This window comes from Bradysia coprophila, unplaced genomic scaffold (assembly GCF_014529535.1).
Source record: "Bradysia coprophila strain Holo2 unplaced genomic scaffold, BU_Bcop_v1 contig_350, whole genome shotgun sequence".
Lineage (NCBI taxonomy): Eukaryota > Metazoa > Arthropoda > Insecta > Diptera > Sciaridae > Bradysia > Bradysia coprophila.
Window position 1 is genome coordinate 6677709 of NW_023503608.1, and position 15788 is coordinate 6693496.

Here is a 15788-nt window from a genome sequence, read left to right on the forward strand (position 1 = left end):
AAATCGATTTGTCGTTCAAACGTATGAGCGAAAATTTTCTTAAAAAATTTCTAAAAACAAAAGTAAGTGGGGCGCCGTCCCAATTTTTTTGGTGGACTGAAGCTTTAATTTAAAGAAGAAAAATTAAAAAAAAGCGTGAAGTATTTTGGGTATTGGCATTATAGTGCTTCAAGCACCTGTCGCTACCAGTTGAACGATCCGATCGGACCGGTCCAATTTTTTTTTATAAACTTCTATCGACTACCCACCTAATGCCTTTATAACCAGATCAAAAAGTTTTATGCAAGTGGAGGAATATTATTTCAAAAATGTGGTACCCAAAAATTTCAAATGACTCCCCTGGCCAGTGTAGATGGCTTAGAGAAAAAAGTTCTTCTACGAAATGTTGGGGACAAAGTTCCTCAACAATAGGCCTAATACCACCCACATCCACAAATTTTCATTAAAGAATAACATTTGACAATTTTCTGTGCGAATTTCTATAAATCTGTTTGAAATGACCTACTTTTCTATATTTTAAAGTGAACTAGAATTTAAAATTTTTGGCCCTCATTAAATTCATACTTGTGGCAGTTCAAAAAATGTTGTTTATTTTGTGGCAGATCATATTAAAGAGGCTAATATCTGATAAAAAAATCTGTTCTAGTGCTTGGTTCAGTGCTATGTTTGGGTCCGACCCAAATTCGAAGCAGTCATAAGAACATAACTGCGATAGCATAACTCTTTATGTAGTTTGTTGTGATTTGTTATGTACTTATGAGCATAAAGTGTTCAAGTTCAGCCCAATAAATTAATTACAAAAAAACCGCGTCTTTCACTGTTGCGCGTTCTGTTCAATTTTATTGTTTTCGTAGTGAACGCATGCAACACTGTGTCGACATCAAATGTCAGTCATACTCAATAGATTGCCAAATTTTACATTTTTTAATTTTTGTTAGACTTTTTTTTTCAAATTAAAAACGAGAACAGTTTTTTTTACCCAACAGTCTTACGAAATATGACTTTTCTGTTAAACTGAACTTGTGACTCCATTAAAAAGAGAAAACAATTCCGTGATGGTGAAATATTCGAATGAATTAATGTTATTGCAAAATTCAATTTGTGTGTAGTGTTTATGTTTAATCACCAAACAACACATCATGAAACGACAAAAGTAAATGAGCATACAGTTACAATTAATTTAGAATTTCAGGGCCAACGAAAAACGATTCAATGTCGAATCTCTCGTTACAATGATAGGTAACTTTAGATTCCCGACATCTTCTGATCAATTCTTGTTTAGCTGTCGAGGAATCATCCTTTGTTCTGCCAGAATAATTGCAACACTTTTTTGTTAACCCTCTCAACATTTTATAAAAAATGTGTTGTGTTGGCAGACTCAATTTTTTCATTCGACTTTTCTCATTGATAAATCTGCTATGCAAAACAGAGCCAGCATAAGTTTCAATATGATACCGTGTTCTGTATTTACCACGGCGAACTAAGCATTTGCACGTTACTATTTAACCGAACTAGTCTTCCCACAGACCTTGGGTATGTTAGATCTAATTAATAGTTCATTGTCGTTGCCTCACAAGAACATAAATATGCTAAATGAACGATGAAAAAGATGATTTTCGTCTCGTTTCTGATCTGAAGCCGTTTTATTAGAAGGATATATCCAGATTTCTTATCTAATCGTTATCTTCAACAGCTTGAAAATACTGGAAATATTGGACCCATTTAAGTTAGAAGTACTACTAGTGTGTAAAAGTCTGTTCAAAGACCAAAAAATGAGTTTGAAAACCGTAACTACTTTAACAAGCTTTTATTCTCCACTTGAAGGCATCGCAATCACACGTACTTCCGTGTGAGTGACTATTCGAACGATCATGAAGACTCATCGGAATATCCGTTGCAACCAACAATTAACACGCAGACCAACAACTTTAACATCCTGGAAGCTCAAATTCAAGAAGGCGACACACTACAAGCAATAGCATTGCGTTTCAATTGCACGGTGAGTTTTGAGTTATTATTTTTATGATTTCTCGTGATCGAGGAGCCTTTAGTTTCCATTAAGATCTAAGATGAGAGGTCTGCCGTACCAGGCAAGTCAAATTTTTTATCTTGTCTGGTATTCTTATTTGGAAGATGAATATATCTCATTTCGGGATGTCAAACACTCACCATTGAAAAAAAAAAGCTTTTGGTTACAGAGTCTGTGAGTGTATCCTTTCTATCACCGTCAGTGGACCACGTCATTCTATTACGCTCGTACGAATTATCTAATCTAACTTTTAAAATTTCCCTTTTTTCAGGTGGCCGAACTGAAACGACTTAACAAAATCGAAAAAGAGTACGAAATCCATGCTCGCAAAATCATCAAAGTTCCAGTGACACCACATTCACTGCTGCTGGAAAATCAACCTCTAGTGCACAGAAGTGGACAAAGCAGTCCGAAACACGGTCAAAACAATAAGGAAAATGTAGCAAATGAAAATCTTCTTTCTGCTGCTGTTAGTTTATCCACTGAACCATCAATTAACGACATCATATTAAATACGCCAATTGCATCCAATCACTACGAAGACGCCACAGCTCCGAAACCCGACCATCATTCGAGTGCAATAGATGATCCGTTGCTAGGCGATGCATCGAACGAATATGGTGGTATGGATAGTCGGTCGAGGCCGCATTCCATTTCCGGTCAAAATATTGATTTTAGGGACTTCTCTTGTTCGGGATCGGATTGTGATATTTCGTGGATTTTCCTTCTAATTTGTATTTTAGTTTTATGTTTTGCTATTCCATTGGTTTATGTCTTTTATATTGCCGAACAGGAAGAAATTCATAGGCACGACCATAATCAGTCGCATCAGAGCTGAGACTTTTGGTTTCTTTTTGTTTTGTTTAAATTACCAGTTAACTAGAAGAACTGAACATGGTTAATCCCCCATCACAGGAGTAATAACGTTGTGGCTATGATAATTCATCACTTTGTTCGTTGGTAGTCGTAATGAATGATTCTTACAAGATCAACACCTCAGTTTTGATGGTTTGATAAGGTTTCTAATAATGTGCCTTCTGCTGCTGTACATATACTGACAGGAAAATATAAATAATTTATTTGGAAAAAATTGTTTTTTGTTACGATCCACCTCATCTTCGATTTGATTTTTTAGCAGACATTTGAGACGTGCTCAGACATTATCACAATTCTGATAATATGCTTAGAAGAATGACCGACATTTGATGGCATTACACAGAGTTCATGAAGACAAGTTCAACAAGCGATGATCTCGATTTACTGGATTCTAATACTTTGACAGTAATCTCGGTTATTGGTCTTCAAATAAGATTCTTCAATTGATAGTCCAAATAATGTAACGAAGTAATAAGAAATCAATATGCATGGAAATCGACATGTAATTAATCATTTCAGTGTCAGTGTCCGGTGGCAAGGAAAATCTTCTACTTCATTAGTTAAAACATTTATATAAGAAGATTAGGTAGGTGTCATTGTTTTTGTCAATGTTTTCGATAGCACATAACCGCGGTTTCGGACCGTGGTTTTTCAAACATGATGAGCTTGATCAGTATAATTTTTTGAAAAATTTGAATCGCAGAGGCAGGAAAGCTTACCCTGCAATTTGTAGATAAGAATTGGTTTTTATACCGAATTCATTTCGAAGTATTTCATGGCAGGTACTCATGGGGTTTCGCTTGCAGTTTTATGTTCAGGTTAACATTTAGGGAACACTTTTCTAGAAGTTCGTCCAATAACCCCACAAGTATCATCATTCTGCTTTGTAAGGAATGTGTACACATTGAAAGAATGCTTAAGTGTCCCTAAAATCAAAATCATACAAATGCTACCTACTGTTTTAAAGCCATATTTCTGCTCCCTGCGATGACTCCACAAATTCAGACTGTTTACGAACTACTACCAGGAGGCGAGTTACGTAAAAGATTACAATTTTTAATCTTTGAAACACTCGTAATTGCCGAAATCAGTTATCACCACTGTGCTGGACTATTACCAGTGGTTTAAAGTGCCTGTAACTTTTCATTTCCATTAAATATTAAGTCTGCGTGAGACCACAGCAAAATGTTGCTCAGACGTCTTGCTCTCATAGTAATATGTGCTACCTGTGTCTACACTACTTCAGTGAAAAATAATTCATCCGTTGATATTGTCGAGACATTCCATAATCCAATTTTGGATTTTGTATCACCGGATCCACAAATTCTCTACCTGAATGGATTTTACTACATGGTTTTGTCATCGGACAAGTGGCCGTACGTTAACGGAGGAATTCTTGTATACAAGTAAGTGAAAAACTATAAGGGAACTCAAAGAACAACACCGTGTACCGAATCCCATGTACTCGTCGAACTTCGTGTTTAAACTTAACCTTTAAATCATTTGAAATAATTTAAGGAGCAAAACATTAACCGACTTCCGCGCTTCGCCAGTGAGAATGGTTTACCATGTTCCGCAAGGCATGGCCAATCTTTGGGCACCTGAACTACATTTTATTCGGGGAAACTTGTACATCTACTTTGCTATGGACGATGGAAACAATGATTATCACAGAATGTATGTCATTAAGGCGTACGATTCGTCCGATCCGATGGGGGAATGGGGCCCGGCTAAAAGGTTTTTTTTATAGCTCTGGACTACTGGGTGGTGTTTTTAGATTTATTTGTTTAGAATGTATACCGAAGATGATATCGATTACTGGGCAATCGACGGAACTGTTATGGAATACAATAGCAAGCTTTACTTTATTTGGAGCGGTTGGCCTGACGTCGGTGTTGGTTTCCCACAAAATCTGTATATAGCTGAGATGTGCGATCCAGAGACAATTTGCAGTAAGCGGGTTCTACTTAGAGAACCGAAATTCGATTGGGAAGGTCCTTTTATATTAGAAGGCCCATATATATTGCAAAGAGCTGGCAGAGTTTTTCTTGTCTTCTCTGCACATACAACGTGGGGGTAAGCTGAGATTTTCTCTCTCTGGTTGTTCTTTGCTGAATCCTTGATTTAACGTTATTTCGGTTTGATCAAACTGAATAGACCTGACTATTGTCTTGGAATCATGGGACTCGATAATATGCAGGATGCTATGGAACCGAAAAATTGGTGGCATAACAACGATGGCTGTATATTCTATCGTAACGACATTGAAAATGTGTTTTGTACTGGACATGCGTCCTTCACCACTTCACCGGGTAATTAATTAGCAATCTAATTTATCCAGTAAAAAAAATAATTTATCTTAATGATGATCATTGAATTCACAATGTACGATTTCTAGATGAACTCGAAACATGGATTGTTTTTCATGCAACAAATGATGTAAATGACCCTGGCAGTCGACGGGTAGCTCGCGTAGAAAAATTAAACTGGGATAGCAATTATATGCCAATATTTCCTCGTCCATCTGGTGATTCAGTCCCGTTGCCAGTACCATCCGGCCAAGTTCAAGAAACTTATATCAATCCCATAATCGATGGTCTTTCGGCTGATCCTTCCGCCATATTGATAGGCGAATGGTATTACTTTGTCGTTTCCACTAATTCCGAAAGGGAATTGACAATTTTAAAGAGTAGATGGCTAACCGACTTTCGGGAAGCAGACAGGAGTGTAGCGTATTCGGCACCAGCAGAGCATAGTAATGTGTGGGCAGCTGAAATGCATATGATCAGAGGAGAACTGTACATGTATTTCACACAAGACAGAACTGGAGAGTCCCACAGAAATTATGTAATCAAAGCGAATGACCCAAACAACCCAATGGGTGAATGGAGTACTCCGACAAGGTAATTTGCTTCGTAATTCGCTTGCGGTTGACTTCAATTGACAGAAACTAGGTCAAACTAATTGTGGTATTGTCTCTAGACTAATGCCTGAAGACAATCATTTCTCTATCGATGGAACCGTTCTTCAATATGAAAACGGCCGACTATACTATATCTACTGCAGCGTTGACGATGGGGTTCCGATGAGCCTTTATATCGCACCAATGAGCAGTCCCATGACAATCAGCGGTCCCCGAGTACTGCTTCGTTCACCACATTCCGAATGGGACAACCACGGCGGACCAGTCAACGAAGGTCCATTTATTGTACAAAATGCTGACAGAGTTTTTCTTGTTTTTTCCGGGTCGTCCACCTGGACACCCAATTACTGTCTCAGTATGATGGGAATCGATAATGTGAAAGATCCACTAATCCGATCCAATTGGTGGGACGATTTAGACCGATGTCTGTTCTCGAAAAATGAAGAAGAGGGAATTTATACGACTGGTCATGCTTCATTCACCACCTCTCCTGGTATGTTCATTAACTAAAATTTTCTCTTTCAAGGTCATTCAAATTTTACGTTCATTTTAGATGGAACCGAGACTTGGATGCTTTACCATGCAACAGATGATCCCAACAGCAATGAGGATTCGACTAGAATTGCAAGAGTTGACAGAATTACGTGGGCCGAAGATCACGCACCGATATTTCCACGGCCAACTAATCAACGACAACCATCGCCAAGCGGTCAAACTCGCTATGTAACGGAAAATGCGGGCGCATTCATTCATTTTACACCAATCATGGTACTAATTTCTGTGATTTTTCTTCATTTCTTTATTTAAATTTAATAAAAATGATATTAACAGTCTTCAATGTTTTTATAACCTTTGAGACACAGATAGTATCTGCTATCGATAACTATGAAAAAAAAAATGATGAACCATGACCGGAGGCTACGCGATGCTCTAAACAAAGGAAGTTACAGATTTAATGATTGTTATACGGTTTTACTAACAGAATCTCTGTTCGTCGTACTCTTTTTTATCTTTCTCCAACGGAAACAAGATTTTCAACAGATCTCTAATTCAGTAGATTTCAAATCTTTTACTTCATTTTTTGAACATGTTGCTTGCGGTGTAAGACCGCATTTGTAAGAGCTTGTCGTTTATTATTAATATGAATTCACTACCGATAACAGAAGTTCGTAGCAGGTGTATCCATATTATACAATATAATCAGCTGTTTGCTGATCATTAAAATCGAATAGTTAAGCACCGCTTCTTAATCTTATCAAATCATTATCATAACAATTCATATCGGACAATATAGCGATAAACAATGCTGGTAATCTTTTAGAGCGCAAATTTAAGACATTTAAGACTACAATATTTGACCAGACCGAATAACACGTACGGTGATCTTGTTTTATATTAAATTCCTGTTAAAATAATATTTATATTGCGGTCACACTTAAGACATATATCGTTGCGCAATTATGTCTTTGGCCATCGAATGTGGTGCAACATCATCCGATGTGATTCTTGTCACGGACGATAGTAGCATAAAGAAACATCTTCGTTTGGGAGCAGCCAATTACCAGTTGATGGATCAAGCAAAATTAAAAGATTTTTTTGAAGAAATTCATGAAAATGTAGTTCCATTTCCGATTCACAGTATTGGTGTAGGACTGCCAGGAATCCTGGACACTACGGATGTCACGGTATAGAAATTGTATAAAAAAATGTTCAAGAAATGATAAAATCGGAGAATAAATTTTAGTCAGTTGAAAAGGTGATTAGGAAATTGTGGCCGGAGGTATCCAACGTGTGGGTTGGTAGTGATTTAGAGACAGCTTTAGCTTGTGTGAATGATGATGGATCTGCGGTGAAAGCAATTGTAATAGCAGGAACTGGTTCTTGCTGTTACGGAACAAATGGAAACGAAAATAAAAAAATCGGCGGATATGGACACCGAATAGGTTGACTCATCAATTCTTAAAAAAAATCAATGAATTTACCTTCCAATATTTTTTGTAAGGTGACAGAGGCTCTGCGTATGCAATATCCGAAAATGCTTTGAGACTAGCCCTTCGTCAGCATGAATATAACGCACCATCGGTACAGACGAACAATTCAGAGGAGATATTTTCAAATTTACTTTCATCTTTTATGAAACGACTCGGAATGCATTCGTTGAAACAACTGGTGCAATGGACCTTATCAGCGAAGAAGAATGAAATTGCCGATCTGGCTCCACTTGTTCTACATTCCTGGAAACAAAAGGATGAATTAGCTCAGAGCGTCGTCGAAGAAAGTATTGATAGTTTGTCTGACGATTTAATCTGCCTAGCTGGGAAATTGAATTCACAACAGCATAAACTCGATAGCATTTCAGTTGGACTGACAGGGAGCCTGTTTTCTAAAGATACCGATTTTGCAAAAGCATTTCAGGATGGACTGCACTCCAAATTAACTGATCAGCAGCGAACGATTTCTGTTTCAGTAGAAATTCTCCAAAATACTGCTCTCGGATCGTTGAGAATGTTGGATTTGTTGAAATGGAAAGTCCTACCACTTTTTGACCCAAATTCCGATTCATCACAAACGGTGTACGATTCTAAAAACTCTAATTTGCTGACAGAAATTCGATGTAAGAACGAGAAACAGTTGGCTGAGACTATTTTGCCGATTGCTCTAGGTCTTTCACTCACCGAAAAAAGAAACGAAAAGTCAATGAATTTGGATAAAATGGGTGTAGAAGAAGCCATCGATCTGATGGTTTCTGAAGATCGGAGCATTTTTGTTAAAATATCAGAGAGTAAAACGTGCATTGGGATTTTGGTCGATGAAGTTTGTAGGGCGTTTCAAAACGGGGGAAGATTATTTTATGTCGGCGCAGGAACTAGCGGCCGATTAGGTAATTGTTTTGATTATCCTGCGGGAAATGGGTCCTCAATTGCTTAACTGATAATTAGGAATATTGGATGCAAGTGAATGTCCGCCAACATTCCGATCGCCACATGAATGGGTACAGGGTATCATTGCTGGTGGATTTTTATCAATCGGTCAGGCGAAAGAAGGAGCCGAAGATTCAATACTCGACGGAATTAAAGCTATTGATGATAGAAATGTCAGTGACAAAGACGTAGTCGTTGGTAAGCTATCAACTAAACTTTTTGTATGATAGTTGGAAGCATTGTGTAATTTCAGGTATTGCTGCTTGCGGAACAACACCATTTGTATGGGGGTCGATTCACCGTGCGAAATCACTCAATGCCTTCACAGCGTTCCTTACATTCAACACTGAGCTTCAGCTCAAAATTCAACCGGATCTATTTATTAGCATGGATCTCGGACCGGAGGTGCTTACGGGAAGTACTCGCCTGAAGTGTGGCACTGCTACTAAATGCATCTTAAATATGGTCTCAACTCTAGCAATGGTTAAATACGGCAAGTGCTTCGAAAATCTAATGGTGGACCTGAATGCGGCTAATGAAAAATTGAAAAAACGATCTTTGCGCATCGTTCTTTTGTTGACAAGTCATCTAAGTAATGTCGATGAGAAAACGGCTCTGGAAGTGTTATTGAAGAATAAATACGATATCCGAGGCACGGTCAGTGAATTGAGGACGAAATTGAGCTGAAAACCTGTGTTGATCTTCTTTAAATCTACATTTGATGTACATGTTGTGAAAAATAAATTAGGACTTGGAGCGAGACCCTAATTTTTGGTGAATTCGAGTGTGTTACACGCTTGCTATTTCAATATTAACCCCCTCGGTGGCAAGCACCATAATTCGAGCTATCATATTTATCAGAACTCATCAATTCTCTCCCGTAATTTATATGACATGAATCTTTCAGTGAAATTATAAATCGTTGTCTATCGGTAGGGCTTTGATAGAATTGGAAAAAGAGAACTGATGCCGTAATCTTGTGTTCTGTTATTGGTATACCGATATGTATGAAATAAAGGTTGAAGTAATAGATTTTGTATCGAACGATAGCCTATACTTTACAGAAATGAGGTAACAGGCTTGTCGCTTCCAAAAAGTTAATAAAAAATAAATCATCTCATCATTATGGAAAAAAAAATAAATATTTCGTTCTTGGAATAAATATCGACCAATTTTATCACTCAGAAACGTTTACCAAAGTCTGCGAAAAAGTATGAACATCCAGATATGAATAGCGAGTCGAAGATCATGTATATAAGCCATACCTTGTATCATATTTGTGGCATTGACCTGACTTGCTAGACGAGGTAATATAGTCAGGATGCATATGAAATACAAATTAAAAAATCGCGAAATAAAATACATATCTCATGAAACAGTTATCGAATATTAATAAAATGTGTTTTATGAACGTAAAAATTAACTGAAAGACCGTCAGTTAATTTTGAAATGTCGTGAATGTTAAAACGTTTCTAGTAGACGAAAATAAAGTTGTTCAAAAACGAACACAAATTAAACAAAAATTGATTAAATAATAGCCTCAAAGATTGAAAATCAAGCGTGGAATTATGTGTCGTCTCATTTTGCATTCTAACAGCAATTCCAATCACGCTATCAGTAGGCAAAAACTTGAAATATTTTAATTTGACAAAATGGGCCGGCAATAATGATAATGAGTGTTAATATTAATATTTTCAATAGTCAGACACACTTGTATTACACATTGTCTACCACAAATCCATTATAAATGACGAAAGAGTAAGTGTTGAAATGAGTATCATTTAGCTATTCTGCCCACAATAGTTATTTACGTATCTGTTGTGGACTGTATATTTTAGGCAATTTCGCGAGTTGTAGACCGAACGAAGTAAGGGCGACAAGCGAAAGTGCCTAAAATAAACCGTCCACAACAGATGCATATGCAACTTTTCAAGCTGAGGGCCTTACTTACGAGAAAAATTCCGTAATTTATGCCCAAGGCATGAAAATATATATGAAAGAACCCGACGATGTTTTGCGATCTAAACACATGCCCGATATAACATTGATATGTACACTGGTCTTTCTTATCAGACACGCTTTGCTAACGATTGTTTGTTAATCTAACGATTGTTTAATACATTAATTGTACAATAATTAGGTGGAAGATTTTAAATGGATAGTCAATTTTATTGTTGCTTAATTCACCAATCGTTTGATGAGACAATTTCGTCTCATACGATACTGATAAGGGACATACGGGTTTTCAAATCGCATTTTTACTTTGTCACAGACACAGTCGGCAAGCATATGAAAAGTTTTCCTATTCAAACTATTACCCCATTTGAACGAAGATTTTCAGAGATTGATTTCAGAAATCTTTTACACCATTTGTTTTGAATTGAATTGTTTTTGCTATATAAGACCTCATTAGTCAGCGCTTGTCGTTTATTCTTGCTGTCGTTGTCGATAACAGAAGACAGCCGTCTGTAACAAGTTAAAGAACAATTTCAGTATTATTGGTTCGTTGGGTCCTCTTTACTATGGAATTTTTACAAACTACTCCAAAACAAACTATTAGAGTTTATTAAAACCGCCAGATCCATCCATTGAATTTAAATGTGAAAAACTGGTTTAATGAATCGATATATAGTCAGACGTGTTTCTGTTAACCGAAATTTTGTCAATCACTGATAATTTGACTGTATGTCGCTTATTTTGAACGGTTCTGTTGTTCCAAACAAATACCGAATTCATCAGTTCTAACTAACTACAACTGGCACCTGGCTGTGATTACCTAACTGATTAAGGTGAATACCGTAATTTGTAAAGGTTTTTTAAGATAAAAGTGATTAGTTTAGTAAATCCCATGCTCTAATTTTCTGTGAACGATTGTTGCTGAATTAGTAAATATTTAAATAAATTTGTGAATAATATTTGAGTCAATTTTTGAGACATGTCGAAGCTAATCTAGGCCAAGATTACTTTGCACAAAGCCATGAAGTCGTTTTTTTTTCTTGTGGTTCTCGTTAGTAAATACAGTAATCAACATCATTCTCTCTAGTCAAAGATTAGATTGCCAATTAATTGTTTATATGTTGTGATAGTAGTGGACTTACTGAACCATCTGTGAACGTCAATTAGTCAACGTCTTATCAGTCGGTACCATAAACCCAAGAACGATTCGTTACAAGCACCTTAATTATATGCCTGAATTCCAAAATATTATCAAATACCGAAGCGAACAGCATGGAAACCGGAACCGTTGGAGTTTGGGATTACGTTATCTTTGGTGTTATTCTGCTGTGGTCTCTAGGTAAGTAAAAATTGTTATCTTGCCAATGGGAAATAGAAGTTTTGACGAGTTATTATTAATCGACGCCAGATCTTGTTCGAAGAAGAAAAAGTTTGCCCAGAAGATCCACCGTTTTTTTATAAATCTTTTTTTTTTCAAAAATTGAATTCACATGAAATGTAGACAGTGCAAATTCTAAATATTAAAACATATAGGGGAGGCAAGGAGTCAGTATTTGTATTTAACTTAGTTATTTAGTTGGACGTGGGTGGATGTTTCCAAATTATTGTAAAGAAATCTTTTGCTATGTAGGGATGAAAGCTCGGGTGGAAATATACCTCAGTGATATCCTAAACATCAGAAGTTATAGCTTCGATATGCTAATGCAAAGGAGACAACCGTTATTGCAGATTATACTGCGAGTTTTACTGTAATCAAAAACGACGAGAGTAAAACAAGTATACCGGTGAGGAACCAGCTTTAGAAGTTGGTGTTGAATAAAATAGAGCTTGTACCATCATTGGTACAGTGTGCCAAGATTCATATCAAAATTTTTAAGTCTTTTATACTACTGTTTTTGCACACGTAAAACATCACAGTTTCGCACGCCGTAACAAATGGCAAATAAGAGAAATCACAGAAACGGAGTGGAAAATTTTGAATGCCAGATGGAGATGGAGAATTCGCAGAGACGAAGTAGAAGGGCTAGCTTTTATAAGTAATTTTCTTTTTATTTTAATTGTCTCACCAGCAATCGGAGTTTATTATGGCTGTTTCGGTAGTAGACAAAAATCTACGAAAGAGTATTTAATGGCTAGCAGATCGATGCCCGCTTGGCCAGTAGCTGTTTCAATGGTAATATTTTACACATTCTGCTGTATGTATAAACAGTTTCCTAATGAATTGTTTTCTTTTTATCCATAAAAAAAACAGGTTTGTTCTGCCGGTAATAATAAAATTTAATTGAAACACATGGTTGTTACGACTAATTTCATCGTCTCTTTTTTTACGAAATGCAGTCAGTGCCATAACGTTGCTAGCAAATCCAGTTGAAGTCTATTTATACGGAACTGGATACTCCATGGTGATGTTAGCATTCATTCCATTCAATCTTAGCCTTGCATACCTGTACTATCCGGTTTATTTTAATTTAAATGTTAATTCAGCGTATCAGGTCTGTTCAGAAAGCTGTAATCTATAACATCTTCTTCAGTTATAAATGGGTGAAATTATAATCTCTTTTCTTAACAGTTTATAGAAATTAGATTCAATCATTCGATACGATTGGTCGTATCAATTCTAGCTGTGATTCATGTGGTAAGATAGAAAAGGAATTTAATTAAAATTTGCTGTTCAGTTTAATTAATTACGTTTTTTTTTTGTGTGTGTCAAGATTACCTCGATGGCCATCGCAATTTATGCACCTTCACTTGCGATAAAACAATGTAAGTTCTAAAAATATCCAGATGAAATGTTCGTTTTTTATCTGGACTGGGTGGGCATACACACCCACTAAGGCTAGCGAACAAAAAGCTTACAATACGAAAAACTCAAAGATCAAGTGCCCTATAAGTCATCTTCTTAATAATTTCTTTCGGAACCTCTTCTTCAGCTTTGGGTTGATTTCTACTATTTATTCACTTTGCTTGGTATTACCAACGGTTGGTAATGACATAGAATGGCTAAGATAGCTTGTGCTTGTGATTCAAAAAGTTCAAATAAAATACGAAATATTCTCGTCTTGGTTCCGTCTTGGTTCTTCGTATTTTCGAAACATGCTATGAAACAACGCACCACAAGCATGAGTGATCGCAGTGACAGCTGTCAAATAGCGTACTATTTTGAGTGTGTCCCATTTTTAGTGGCAAATTTTGACACTGTAAAAATGTGACAAAATTTTAATTCATCCAGCTTCAGTACCCATCATGCTTGAAGTATGTTGGTTGAAGTGAAGACGCCAAAAATAAATTTTTTAATTTTACAGTGACTGGAATAGACACTAAAGTTTCGACGGCTGTAATTTATTTCGTGTGCATTGCCTACTCGTCATTGGTAATATTTAAATATTCAACAGACTCCTAGCAATGATGTAGGGACTTGGAATAATAGCAGTACTTCATTGCTAGGAGTGTACCTAGCATAGCATATCATTCCACAACGTTTTCAATGTTATCTGTGTGATTTAAGGGAGGGCTTCGGGGAGTACTGTGGACAGACGTGCTTCAAACAACTGTTATGCTAGTGTCGCTAGCAGTTATAAGTATTAAGGGCGTTCTCGATGTAGGAGGTATCGACTTAGTTTGGGAGAGAGCGAAGAATGGAAACCGAATCGAATTTTTAAATTTTGATCCGGATCCAAGGTAAAGTTTCCTCACTTTACACGCCATTTTAGAGTAATTGTTATATCGTTTACTGATGTTTCTTATTTTTTAGAACGCGTCACACATTCTTTACTTGCTTAATAGCCGGCTACTTTTTTTGGCTACCGTCCTTTGCCGCCACTCAGTTGCAAGTTCAGAGAGTGTTGTCTATGCCCACAATATCCAGAGTCAGAAAGTGAGCCATTCACAATTTAACTTTATATCAAATTAATTTCTTTTTCGTTAGAGCGCTGTTGATGAATTTCATAGGCCTGCTGATCATCGTCGGATTTTGCTTCTTCACTGGAGTTGTTGTCTATGCCATGTTCTATGACTGTGATCCAATTACTTCGCAGGTAGATAATAAACATTCAAAATTCTTCCAAATTAACGAATCTTAAATTAGCTCGTCGAAAAATCAGATCAAATTGTTCCATTGTTTGCTTCCCGTGTGTCGAATGGCATTCCCGGCATATTGGGTCTATTTATTTCTAGTTTAACTTGTGCAAGTATGACAAGTTTGTCGTCTGGCCTCAACGCATTGGCATCGATTACGACTTTTGACTATGTTCAAAAATTGTATCCGAACTTAAACGATTTCAAGGTAAAAATGTAACATTTTGTTGAGCCGTTCTTTATCGAAGCAGGCATACTAACTCTAACGATTTTCATTTTTCATAGCTTTCGCTCATCTCAAAAATAAACACACTCGTCCTGGGAATGGTGTCGTATGCATTTGTGTTTGCTGTCGAGAATATGGGTAGTATTCTCCCCGCGACGTCATCGTTACTAGGAATTATGTTGGGTCCAACACTAGGCATATTTTCGCTGGGCATGATGTTCCCATGGGCAAATGCCAAAGGCTCACTCCTCGGAATGATTACTACGTTCATCCTTATGATCACGTTCATTATCGGCAATTTATTAGCAGACGGACTGCCAGATCAAAGACTGACCTTGGACACTTCCGGATGTCCAGCACAAAATGTAACAATGATTCCAGTTATATCATCTACAAGCTGGAAGGACGTTGAATATTCCGGTATTACGAAACTGTTGTCCGTTAGTTACATGTGGTTTTCAGCAATGGGATGCATTCTTTGCGTTTTCTTCGGATTGGTATTCAGTCTTGTTATCAATTATTTAGATAAAGGTCCACGTAAATTAGTGAATCCAAAATGTATATCGCCGCCAATCATGACACTACTAAATAAATGGTTTCCCAAACATATTCAACAATGGGTGGATTTGTCTGTACCGGAAGTTGAGAATAGAATTTTACATCAAGCACAAGAGTAGTTGGAAATGCATTTAAATATTGTAAAAAGAAGTGGTTCAGTACAAATAAATTCTGTTTTAACCTGTCAAATACTTCGTCTGTTATCGATAACGACGACAAAAATAA

General features: G+C 36.8%; 4 protein-coding genes across 4 annotated transcripts; all 4 read left to right on the top strand.

The window, feature by feature from the left end:
* Positions 1-877: 877 nt before the first annotated feature.
* Positions 878-3114, top strand: LOC119080586 (lysM and putative peptidoglycan-binding domain-containing protein 3). The gene is made up of 3 exons (XM_037188979.1): positions 878-1153; positions 1825-1999; positions 2301-3114. Exons 1-3 carry the CDS (start codon positions 1140-1142, stop codon positions 2865-2867), a joined length of 756 nt encoding a protein of 251 aa, XP_037044874.1. The 5' UTR covers positions 878-1139; the 3' UTR covers positions 2868-3114.
* Positions 3115-3902: 788 nt separating this feature from the next.
* Positions 3903-6641, top strand: LOC119080587. Its single transcript, XM_037188980.1, has 7 exons — positions 3903-4311; positions 4424-4642; positions 4697-4981; positions 5063-5217; positions 5304-5808; positions 5888-6321; positions 6382-6641. Exons 1-7 carry the CDS (start codon positions 4091-4093, stop codon positions 6633-6635), a joined length of 2073 nt encoding a protein of 690 aa, XP_037044875.1. The 5' UTR covers positions 3903-4090; the 3' UTR covers positions 6636-6641.
* A 528-nt stretch (positions 6642-7169) lies between these two features.
* Positions 7170-9506, top strand: LOC119080588. The gene is made up of 5 exons (XM_037188981.1): positions 7170-7513; positions 7573-7771; positions 7831-8709; positions 8768-8947; positions 9003-9506. The coding sequence occupies exons 1-5, from the start codon at positions 7289-7291 to the stop codon at positions 9434-9436; spliced, it is 1917 nt and encodes a 638-aa protein (XP_037044876.1). The 5' UTR covers positions 7170-7288; the 3' UTR covers positions 9437-9506.
* A 1920-nt stretch (positions 9507-11426) lies between these two features.
* Positions 11427-15743, top strand: LOC119080589 (sodium-coupled monocarboxylate transporter 1-like). The gene is made up of 13 exons (XM_037188982.1): positions 11427-11538; positions 11839-12044; positions 12775-12878; positions 12957-12969; positions 13043-13197; positions 13275-13340; positions 13417-13468; positions 14008-14075; positions 14211-14383; positions 14457-14579; positions 14631-14739; positions 14790-14987; positions 15065-15743. Exons 2-13 carry the CDS (start codon positions 11978-11980, stop codon positions 15680-15682), a joined length of 1746 nt encoding a protein of 581 aa, XP_037044877.1. The 5' UTR covers positions 11427-11538; positions 11839-11977; the 3' UTR covers positions 15683-15743.
* The last annotated feature ends 45 nt before the right edge of the window (positions 15744-15788 follow it).

Excerpts from the sequence above, each read along its gene's own strand:
- LOC119080588 (XM_037188981.1), top strand. The coding sequence starts at position 7,289 with ATGTCTTTGGCCATCGAATGTGGTGCAACATCATCCGATGTGATTCTT. Across the intron at positions 7,772-7,830 it reads CGGATATGGACACCGAATAG|GTGACAGAGGCTCTGCGTAT; the intron begins GTTGACTCATCA and ends ATTTTTTGTAAG. Across the intron at positions 8,948-9,002 it reads TGACAAAGACGTAGTCGTTG|GTATTGCTGCTTGCGGAACA; the intron begins GTAAGCTATCAA and ends GTGTAATTTCAG.
- LOC119080587 (XM_037188980.1), top strand. The coding sequence starts at position 4,091 with ATGTTGCTCAGACGTCTTGCTCTCATAGTAATATGTGCTACCTGTGTC. Across the intron at positions 5,218-5,303 it reads GTCCTTCACCACTTCACCGG|ATGAACTCGAAACATGGATT; the intron begins GTAATTAATTAG and ends TACGATTTCTAG. Across the intron at positions 6,322-6,381 it reads TTCATTCACCACCTCTCCTG|ATGGAACCGAGACTTGGATG; the intron begins GTATGTTCATTA and ends CGTTCATTTTAG.
- LOC119080589 (XM_037188982.1), top strand. The coding sequence starts at position 11,978 with ATGGAAACCGGAACCGTTGGAGTTTGGGATTACGTTATCTTTGGTGTT. Across the intron at positions 13,198-13,274 it reads ATGTTAATTCAGCGTATCAG|TTTATAGAAATTAGATTCAA; the intron begins GTCTGTTCAGAA and ends TTTTCTTAACAG. Across the intron at positions 14,580-14,630 it reads ACAATATCCAGAGTCAGAAA|AGCGCTGTTGATGAATTTCA; the intron begins GTGAGCCATTCA and ends CTTTTTCGTTAG.
- LOC119080586 (XM_037188979.1), top strand. Across the intron at positions 2,000-2,300 it reads CATTGCGTTTCAATTGCACG|GTGGCCGAACTGAAACGACT; the intron begins GTGAGTTTTGAG and ends CCCTTTTTTCAG.